The sequence below is a fragment of the Mus pahari genome, chromosome 10 (assembly GCF_900095145.1).
Source record: "Mus pahari chromosome 10, PAHARI_EIJ_v1.1, whole genome shotgun sequence".
Taxonomy (NCBI): domain Eukaryota; kingdom Metazoa; phylum Chordata; class Mammalia; order Rodentia; family Muridae; genus Mus; species Mus pahari.
This window is the reverse complement of record NC_034599.1, coordinates 3457151-3468296: the sequence shown is the minus strand read 5'-3', so window position 1 is coordinate 3468296 and position 11146 is coordinate 3457151. Positions and strand designations below refer to the sequence as shown.

At 38.4% G+C, this 11146-nt stretch overlaps 1 protein-coding gene across 4 annotated transcripts in view; it reads left to right on the top strand.

The window, feature by feature from the left end:
• Dync2h1 (dynein cytoplasmic 2 heavy chain 1) overlaps positions 1–11146 on the top strand; it is a 229073-nt gene that overhangs the window by 22314 nt on the left and 195613 nt on the right. For all 4 annotated transcript variants that reach the window (XM_021206255.2, XM_029543408.1, XM_021206253.2 and 1 more), the window contains exons 18-22: positions 1638–1765; positions 5900–6015; positions 6841–6968; positions 9251–9400; positions 10586–10791. In XM_021206255.2, coding sequence (XP_021061914.1) covers positions 1638–1765; positions 5900–6015; positions 6841–6968; positions 9251–9400; positions 10586–10791 — 728 coding nt within the window. The remainder of the gene's footprint in view (positions 1–1637; positions 1766–5899; positions 6016–6840; positions 6969–9250; positions 9401–10585; positions 10792–11146) is intronic.

The window sequence follows — 11146 nt, the reverse complement described above, 5'->3', positions numbered from 1 at the left end:
CTAGTCTAGGTGGGGAAAGGGAGATGATTCTAGTCTAGGTGGGGAAAGGGAGATGATTCTAGTCTAGGTGGGGAAAGGGAGATGATTCTAGTCTAAGTGGGGAAAGGGAGATGATTCTAGTCTAAGTGGGGAAAGGGAGTTGATTCTATTCTAAGTGGGGAAAGGGAGATGATTCTAGTCTAGGTGGGGAAAGGGAGATGATTCCAGTCTAAGTGGGGAAAGAGAGATGATTCTAGTCTAAGTGGGGAAAGGCAAAAACATCTCCTCTATTGATTTTAGCTCTCCATTGTTAGTTCTCTTGATGATTCTCTTTCTTCTCTTTGTCCTCAGTACTTATACATCATTCAGAATACATGATCACATGTTACAAAGTTCATCACAAGTTCACACAAAAAATCAAATCATAAATTGAAATAGAAGTTTACAACAGCGAATGTTTACATGCATAACCATTAGCATTAATTGTCTGGCTAAACATCCATCATCTGTCTGAGCTCCACAGGTTCACTGAAGGTTTAAAACCATAACTAACTTATTAGTGAAGTTTTGTATAGATAAACCCAGTTGGTATTTTATCTTCTGTCCTAGCACCTACAATAAATTGTTAGTTGCCTTTTAGTGACCTTTGGTTAATTGTTTTACAACCTCTTGGAATGTGCTCTGAGTAGGAGAAAGTCTGGTTACCATCTCAGAGCAATTAACTGGTGACACTTGGGAGACTGGCAGAATTCTCACTGCAGCTTTGACTATCAGAAATGGACCTGATATCAATCCCATTATAAAAGAGCTTAATAATCAGAGATATAATTTTAGGAATTCTTATAGAGTCATCATTAAGATTTAAGTCATCTATTTGTCTATATAGCATCACTACAAGATGGTACATCTTCGCGGATCTGCGGAGAGCTGCTCCAAAGGGGTGTGCCACCACTACTTAGTGATAGTTATGTATGTTTAATAATAACAGAAAAAGCATTTTAATAGCAGGAATCTTTCCTAAAATGAGTCCCTTGCTTAATGAGGGCTCACCTGTTGCAGATTATATAATAATCCGAGGCAGGCCACGTCAGGATGATTACCTGCTAGTTATTAGCTTGTCGCATTATGGTTCCTGACATGCTAACAACTTGTGTACATTCTGAGAAATCTGTCACTAGGTAGTATAGTTTTGGGGGAATGTAGAGTGCTTGCATAGCCTAGGTGGAGTACATCTGGACTGTATAGTTTAGGCCGCACACTGTATGCCACCCATTCCTGTTTAAAATGTCACTATGATGTGATGTCTTATCGTGACTGTCTCTGAGTAAGCATATAAAGCAGCTTCAGGTATAGGCTCTCATCTTAGTGGTCATTCGTGCTGGATAAGGGTCATAGGTCAGGAATTTGCTCCTTTCCTCCACTGTCCTTGCACTGCAGATGTCTATAATTTAGAGTTCTAGACTGGCCAGTGCTCTGGACACTTGGAGGCTGTCCTTCGTAGAAATGCTTCTACACTTGCAGTTATATACGTTGAATCTGAGAAGAGATTCTAAAACAACTTATTTCCTCACTTTGTTGATCTTAATTAGTAGAACCTCACTTTTCAATATAAGCCCCTGAGGCAGTTCCCTTTCCTTAATCCAGTTTTTCTTCTTTAGGAATGGGTTGTGATTGGACAGGTTGACATGGAAGCTCTGGTTGAAAAGAATCTTTCTACTGTGCATGATTGGGAGAAAAATTTTAAAGCATTGAAAATAAAAGGGAAAGAAGTTGAACGGCTTCCCAGGTATGAGGAGTTGGTGTGCTGTGTAACACAGTAGTAGTTTGATATGACTGGTAAGAGTACCTCTTTAAGGCAGGTGGATCTCTGTGAGTTTGAGGCCAGCTTGGTTTATATAATGAGTTCCAGGACAGCCAGAGCTACATAATGAGTCTCTGTCTCAAAAAACAAACAAACAAAATCAAAAAACAAGCAAATAAAACAAACAAAAAAGAATACCTCTTTAATTCCATCAGCTTAGTTTCTCCTATAGATCTCAACTGGCACATTCCAACTACTGTCTGGGTCAGACCGTGCAAAGGATGAGAGAGGTCTGTGGTCCAGGAACCGACTGCTGAGATGTGGTTGTGTAGAACAGACTGGAGGAGAGGCCTCATTCAGCTGATGATGGGGAGCTATATTTAATACAGTCAAGCTGTATTTAGAGCTGCTGCTGAGAGCCTTCTAGAGAACATAAAGTTCATGGTATTTATCTCTGTTCTTCGGCTATGCTGCTTCCTTTCAGAATGGCCTGAGACAGATGTAGCATAGAGATACATTTAGGTACTGCCATAAATGTGGACATAAGCCTCTGAGAGGAAGTTTATAACCCAGCTTTGAGAATATATGCCTCTGCTACCTGAAGTTTCAACTGCTTGGAGCTGTTTTGACAATGAATTCCGTGAGAATGAATGTGCATTTTATAGAAGACAGCATCCTCTTTCACTAACTTAGTCTTCCTTTTAGTAAGATGTGCTGAACATTTATTTATTTATTTTTTAATTTTTTGGTTTTTGAGACAGGGTTTCTCTGTGTAGCCCTTGCTGTTCTGGAACTCACTCTGAAGACCAGGCTGGCCTCGAACTCAGTCTCTGTCTCCAAAGTGCTGGGATTAAAGGCGTGCGCCACCACCGTCTGGCTGTGCTGAGCGTTTATAACACAAAGAGCTTTACATAAATACAGGCAAGATGAAGAGATAGCTGATATCAAAGTGCTTCCTCTGTAGTGCAGCAGGTGTGTTTGAGGAGGAAGCCAAGTCTGCTGAGGGCATAATAAGTGAGTTCTGTAGTCATCTGGCTCAGCAGCTGCTCAACTCATCTGGCATAAATTTAAATTATGAACCACAATTTCTTCCACTTTAAAGATACTTCCAAAGAAAATAATACTTTTAATGATTATGTGGAGTAATTTGCCTATATATTACTGGTTCAGACTATGTTTTCAAAAGTTGTTAATAGTTTTTAATTGTTGTTAATGCTGAATGGAATATATTCTGCACTAGACGCTAAACTAAATGTAGGGATTTAGAAGGTATTGACCCTTGTCCTGATTTGGGACAAGTCAGTGAAATTTTTGCTAGAATATAGCAATTCTGAGATTTTGACATGTAGAAATAGCTATCTATCATGTCCGTCTACCTGCCTACCTACCTGTTTATTTTTATTGTACAGAGGACTAAACCCAGTACCTTACACATGCTAGGTAATTGCTCTACCCCTGAGCTACTCCCCAGTCATTTTTACTTTTTATTTTAAAACATGATCTCATTAAATTCCAGTCTGTCTTGGAATTAGCAGTCTCCCTGCCGCACGTTCTAAGCATGTGTTACAAGCACCATGAGTTAATGTACTTGTCTTGTTTCTAAGTTTTTACAGGTAATCCTTTGACAATGCCTTGACATCTGGCTTACACGTCTTAAGACTGGGTTTTGTGGCATAGGTCTGTAATCCCAGCAGTTGGGAGGGAGAGGCAAAGGAAGATCCGGAAATCAGTGCATCAGTGCTGTTCTTGGCTCTTGAGAGAATTTGAAGCTAGCCCGGCTATATGAAACTAAAAAAATTTCTTAAACTTTTATTTTTATTTTTAAAATTATTTCATGTTTTGAGATTATAAGATAATTACATAATTTCCACCACTTTCTTTTCTCCTAACCTTCCTATATGTCCCTTGCTGCTCTCTTTGAAATTTATAACCTTTTTTTTTCTTTGTTGTTGGTGTTGTGGTTGTTGTTGGTATGTGTGTATTCCTAAGTATGTAAGTATAACCTTCTCGTTCTGCGTACTGTTACTTGTGCATTTGTTTTCAGGGCTGAGCAGTTGGTATTAGATAACAGCTGGTGTGCTCTTCCCTGGGCAAGACTTTTTCTCCCTCTCTTAGTGTTCCTTAGTTGCCTGTAGATGTTTTGTGAAGGGTTGAGACCTCATGTGCGTTCCCAGTCTGCTTTGTCATGTGGATTGCTGTTGTCTTCCTTGTTCAGCTCATGTTAGGCAGCTGTATTAGTCAGGGTTCTCAGAGTCACAGAACTTATGGGTGGTTTCTTATAGTAAGGGAATTTGTTGATGACTTACAGTCTGCAGTCTAACTCCCCAACAATGGTCAGCAGCAGCTGTGAATGGAAGTCCAAGGATCTAGCAGTTGCTCAGTCCCACAAGGAGAGCAGGCGAAGAAGAGAGAATCTTCCTTCTTCCAATGTCCTTATGTAGGTCTCAAGCAGAAGGTGTGGCCCAGATTAAAGGTGTGTGCCACCACACCTGGATCTTGGGACTTGCTTTGTCCCAGATGACCTTAAACTCAGAGATCTCCTTGCCAAGATCCAGGTCAGAAACTTGTATCTCCCAGCCTAAAGATCAGGATCACAGGTGAGCCTTCCAATTCTGGATTGCAGTTCATTCCAGATATAGTCAAATTGACTACCAGGAATAGCCAGTACAGCAGTCATGTTGGTGAGCCTTTATAGTTTCTGACTTTGCCAGAAGACACAGTCTCATAGCAAATTCCCTAGTTCTCTGGCTCTTAGTCTTTCCTCCCACTTTTGCAATGATCCATGAACTTTGGCTTTGGGAGTTTGTCATGGACCAGGGACATGGCAGGAGTTGTTGTATTGTAGATGTATCCACTGGATTCTACAACTCTGCATTTTGACTGGTTGTGTGTGGTTTTCTGTAGTTTCTCATTCTATTGCGAAGAGAAGGTTCCTTGATAAGGTGTGAGGGCTATGCTTACCTGTGGGTATAAGGATAAATTTAGAATATAGTTGGGAACTATGATGGTTTAGTAAAGTAGTAGTTGTAGGTTTTTCTACAAGATCCATGTTAGGGTCAACTCAAAAGGCAATATGTGATGGCCTATGCCCCTAATCCCAGCACAGGCAGTAGAGATGGGAGGATCAAGGCCAGCAACAAGTGAGGACACCTCAAATCAAAACACGGATGTGAGCAAAAATATCCAAACTTCAAAGATAAAAGATATCTCTCTCTTTGTTTTTTTTCAGTTCAGGGTTTCTCTGTGTAGCCCAGGCTGTCCTATAGTTCACTCTGTAAACCTGTCTGGGGTCAGACTCAGATATCCACCTATCTCTGCCTTCTGAGTGCTGCAGTTAAATATGTGTATCACCACTTCCCAGCAAAATATATCTCTTAAAATTATAAGATGTCTAAATTGCTTTTCATAAAATTTGACTTTTTTTTTTTTTTTTTTTTTTTTGAGATTGTATATGCTGGACTGACCTTGAGCCTATTTTGTAGTAAGGATGATTATAAACTATTGGTCCTCATCCCTCTACTTTACAAGTGCTGGTACATGAGTGCTGCTATGACTGATGAAGATTAATTTAAAATTAACTTCTATTTTTGTCAAATTCATTCTGTATTCAGTCTATATTTGTTTTCTTACTCTTATATGTATGTTGGCTCCACAATAATAAATTTAATTAAAAAATATGAAATAAATATATACTGAAACAATTAGAACTTATAAATATTTAAGTATATTTTATTGCTAGTATTTCAGTCATTCATAATTTTAAAATGAATATATTTCATGATTAAAAATTGTTACTTTAAGCCAGGTATAGGAATACATGCCTTTAATTCCAGCATTCAAAAGGCTGAGGCAGGAGGATTGTAAGTTTGAGGCAGACTTGGAGACCTTGTCAAAAAAGGGGGAAAAAAAAAAAGAAAAAAAAAGGTAGACAAAGAAAATCAGTGCTAAATGGACTTTCTGGAAACTTAAACTTGTGTATAGAAGGCTTTTTTTTTTTTTTTTTTTTAATCTATTGTACATGCTCTTAAAGATTATGGTCACACATTGATGCACTTGTTGAAACATGTTTTACACTCATAAATAATAACCAGAGAATCCCATGTTCATTGGTTTGCTCAGTGCTGTCAAGGTGGATTGTCTCAACATCAACTGCAGCCCTGTGAAGACTGTGATTGATGATCTCATCCAGAAGTTATTTGATCTGCTTGTCCTTTCTCTGAAGAAGTCCATACAGAGTAAATCCCTTTCCATTTTCACTCTTTCTGGGTTTTGTTTGTAGAGCCATGGTTTCTATAGTTACAAAATATAAATCTCAATCACAACTTAAAATATCTTGAAAAGTTATTCAAAATAATAATTTTAAGAAAATAGGAACATTCTTACTCATTTTTAAAAGGTATAAAAATTTCAGATAGTTTTGTTATTTGAAGTTGAGTTCATATTAGTTTGTTGCATGTAATTGAGAACAATAATAAGACTGATATCATATATTTATCCTTATTTCTCCAAATGGTAAGTTGAGGTTTTGTACCATCATTTAGAAGACTGGAAAGAGCTAGGAATGAGCACATTTTAGTTTGTTTTTGTTTTTTCATCAAATTTTCTTTAGTTTTTTTTATTTTAGCTGTGTAGAGTGTATGTGCCTGTATATGTGCCATATGTGTGCCTGTTGCCCACAGAGATCAGAAAAGTGAGTTGTTCCTTGTAACTGGAGTTATAGATAGTTGAGAGCCTCCATGGTGGTGCTAGGAACTGAACCCTGGTCTTCTGTAAGAGAAGTCAGTGCTCTTAACTGCTGAGCTATTTCTTCTTCTCCCTTTCAAATCATTTTAAATACAATATAGAGCAACTATACTCTCATGGGAATTTTTTCGTTTTACTCTGCATTTGAAACATTTGTTCCCTGAAGGCACGTGATAGATTGTGACATACTTCACAGCACACATTTACTTCTGAGGCAGCTTAATTTAGTCATCATGTAACTGCTTTTTTTTTTTTTTTTGGTGATAATAGTAATAGTAGTAGTAATAATAATAATAATAATGTATCATCTCTTTCAGCTCATATACATGAAATTGATACATTTGTTACTGAGGCTATGAAGGTCTTAACAGTTATACCTCAGTCTGTGGAAGAAATAGGTGATACAAATTTACAGTATAGTAACCTGCAGGATCGGAGGCCTGAGGTGAGAATGCAAAACAAAGCAATTATTTCCATCTTTACTTTGTGTAGATTAGGTATTTTACATGATTAATTAGACCTATGTAATCTGAACATTATGAAGAGGTCCATATAATGTAGTCCAACTGTGTAGCTGTGACTGAACTTATCCTGTAATAAAGTAGGCACAGTAGTATTTTGTATTCCTTTTAGAGGTATTGCAACCTTTTAAAGACCTTGTTATTAGAGTCAGCAGTCCATACGAGTTTCTTCAGAGTTTGAACCTTAATGTGAATACAAAGTTAGAACAGAGTTAGAAGGGACATACAGTGGAAAAGTTCACTGTTAGAGATGGGAGGCTAGATTGGCAAAAGCAGAAGGAACAAGGCAGCATTTGCACATCATTTCAGGGGCTAAAGCTTTGTTTAGAGCAAGAAGGAAGAAGACTCAGTCAGCTTGTAAACTTCTCAGAGAAAGTGAAAAGGTCCTTAGTGAATGCTTCTGTCCCCTTTCAGTATAGTGTCCCCTGCTTTCTATGTCTATGGCACCACTGTTCTGAAGACCCCCTTTCTTCCTGCCTTCAGGGCTGATCATGTAGGATGATGAACTTTGCCAAAGGCTTCTTCTGCATCTGTGGAACGGTCCATTGACCATGTGATTTCTGTCCCGGAGTCTGTTTATGTGCAAGCTTGGCTGACCTTAGTTGTCAGCATGATGAATGACACACCCGGGAAGAGGGAATCCTGAGTATTTTCATGTCTGTGTTCATCAGAAAAATTAGTCTGAATCTTTTCTATCTGTATCTGGCTTTGGTATGAGACACCTTTATTTAAAGACATGGATGATCTATTGTCCACAGTGGTCTTGAGTTTGCTATTAGTGAAGTATGACCTTGAACTTCTGATTCTCTTGCCTTTACCTCCCAATAGCAATTATTTTTCATTAATTTCTGAGATTATAGTGTGTTAATAGTAAGCACTAGGAACCTTATAGTTGGAATTTTAACAAATTATTTCAAAACAAATTTTTAAATTTGATTTCATTTTAAAATAAATATTTATATGTGATATACATTTTATAATAATAAATTATATATGAATATATAATTTATATATATTATATATTATATATAAATTATATATGAATATATAATTTATATATAATACATATTATATATAAATTATATATGAATATATAATTTATATATATAATATATATATTATATTAATATAAATATATAATTATACAATATAATTATATAATTATATAATTTATATATAATATATAATATATATGAATATATATGAATATATATGAATATATATGAATATATATATATATATATGAATATATATATATATATATATATATATATATAAAAGTATGGGGCATTGCAGGCTGGTCTCCAGTTGAGCTGAGGTCTGAACTCCGGAAATGGTGATAATTCACCTTCATGACACAGTAGGCATTCCTGCATGCTCCTGGAACTCTGGCTCCTGCCTAAGTTACCACCCCCAATAGCCCCCACAAGAGAAGCATGGCTAGAAGTCAGTAGGCAATGTCCCAAGCTTCTGACCTCCAGGCTAAACTCCTCCCCAGTTACCTAGCAATAGTAAAGACCATAAAAGGGGCTGTTCAGCCCCTGCTTGCTCTCTTACCTCTTACTTCTCACTCTCTTACTTGTCTCCTTCTTACTCCTCACTCTCACCCCCTCTCTCTTCTCTCTTTGTTTTCTCTCCTCCCTCCTCTTTGTCTTCTCCTCTCCTCTCTCCTCTCCTCTCTCCCTCTTACTCTCTTTCTCTCTAGCCTTCCCCCTCTCTCTTCTCTCTTTGTCTTCTCCTTTTCTCTCTCCCTTTTACTCTCTTTCTCTCTAGCCTTCTCCCCCTCTCTCTTTTCTACCTTCTCTCCTTTTCCCCCTGCCTTTCTACAATAAAGCTCTAAAACCATAGAGAGTCTCTGCTCATCAAGGCTGTGCTCAACCCTTGTCAGTGTTGGGAACCTCTTCCCTCATCCCTCTCTCCCATAACCTGGGTGATTGTAGCAAAGTAGCTCTGGGAATCCTAAGGTAGGGCTGCCCCTGGCCACCCCCCGAAGAGTGGGTCAGAGGTTTAGAAGCTCACCTGGGGATGAGTGGAAGGTAGATAGCAGCCCTCCCATGCCTGACAGACCAGAGAAAGGTAAAACTCTGGCTGGGTGTGGGTCTTTCCCTTCCCCAGTGCATCCCCTGGGCCCCCCTTATTAGTTCCCAACAAGAAAGGAATGAAATCATGAGAGACTGATAAAATGATTGTTTTCTTTAACCCTCAGATTTTGCCCTTGTTTCAAGAAGCTGAAGACAAAAACAGGCTTTTGCGTACTGTGGCAGGTGGAGGGGTAGAGACAGTTAGCAATCTGAGAGCCAAGTGGGACAAATTCGAGCTGATGATGGAAAGTCATCAACTTATGATTAAAGATCAGGTGAGACTGTTTCAGCTTGTGTTGCCTGCATAATTTCAATATAGCTCAGTGTTAGGAGTTCACTGTTGCTATTGAAATTGATCTTGTCCTGTTCCTTTTATAATGTTTTCATGCTTTATGAAAATGACAGTTTCACATGGAACATCCTTTTAATGGCATTTCTCCACAAACTAGAATGATATCTCTAGTGCTATAATTATGTCTGAGCCCACACTTGTTGAATTAAATTTCTGCAGTCTCTGAGGTGTTGTCTAGGGTGTTTTCCTCTGCACTTGCTCCTTTGTGGGAAAGAGGCAGAAGGAGAGGGCACCATCTGGCTTCTATGGTGTGACCTAAGGTTGCACGTGTCTATCTGAGGTGCACACATGAGGTTGCACATGTTTACCTGAGGTTGCACACATCTATCTGAGGTGGAACACATCTATATGAGGTTGAATACATCTACCTGGGGTTACACAGGTATATCAGTTGTGGCACACATCTACCTGGGGTTGCACACATCTGCCTGAGGTGGTACACATCTACCAGGGTTGTACACATCTACCTGACTTACACATGTCTACCTGATGTTGCTTTCATCTCTCTGGGGTTACACACGTTTTCCTGGGGTAGCGCATATTTGTCTGTACTCCATATCTTATTGACTAATTAGTCTTTCTCACAGCTGAAGATTCTGAGAAATAGTGTCCTAAGTTAATAATATGCTTAGGTACAGCAACAGCAGTCTTTGAAAAAATTTCAATTTCAATTTTATCTTTATTTTATATGTGTGGATGCTTTGCCTGTATGCGTGTTTGTATGCCTGCTGCTTCTAGAGGCCAAGAGAGGATGCTGGATCTATTGGAACTGAAGTTATAGGCCACTGTGAGCCACCACGTGGGGGCTGGGAATCCTAAGTTCTCAGGAAGATCAGTAATCCCTCCAGCACCTGAGCTGTTTTTAAAATGGCTTCGCTTTTGTTGATAATTGTAGGTGTGCTGTGAACTGCAAGAATTGTTTAATGTTTACAGTTGACAGTTATTTCTCATTATTGTTAATTTCTATTCTAATTTTTCATTACTATATTAGATAAAAAACAGCCTTTTGGTGTTGACATTTTTCTCACTTTTCAACAAATTTGCTGAAAATACTGGTGTGAAACCCGTGAGCTTCCTCTGTGCTAAATGCTTTGTACCTGGCTTATAGATTGAAGTGATGAAGGGAAATGTGAAGTCCCGCCTTCAGATCTATTACCAAGAGCTGGACAAGTTCAAGGCTCGCTGGGATCAGCTGAAACCTGGGGATGATATTATTGAAACTGGTCAACAAAATACCATGGATCAAAGTGCAAAGTCTATAAAGGAAAAAAAAATTGAGTTTGATGATCTGGAAGTCATAAGAAAAAAGCTAGTGTGAGTTTGCAGTTCATAATGTTTATTTTGAAAAACATTTAATGCCTTTGTACTAGGCTTCTTAGCTATAATAATAGCTGTTGTCTGATACCTGTCTTCATAAACTTTCAAAAAATTAAGACTAAATGTAATCCATTATGCCATTGCATTCTTAGGGACTGTGGTTGAGCTATGAAAGGACATATAGATATACTCCAAAAAAGGACTCCAGAGAGATTAGAACATTAAATTAGTTTATAGGTTAAATTAAGAGGTTGTAGCCGGGCGTGGTGGCGCACGCCTTTAATCCCAGCACTCGGGAGGCAGAGGCAGGCGGATTTCTGAGTTCGAGGCCAGCCTGGTCTACAAAGTGAGT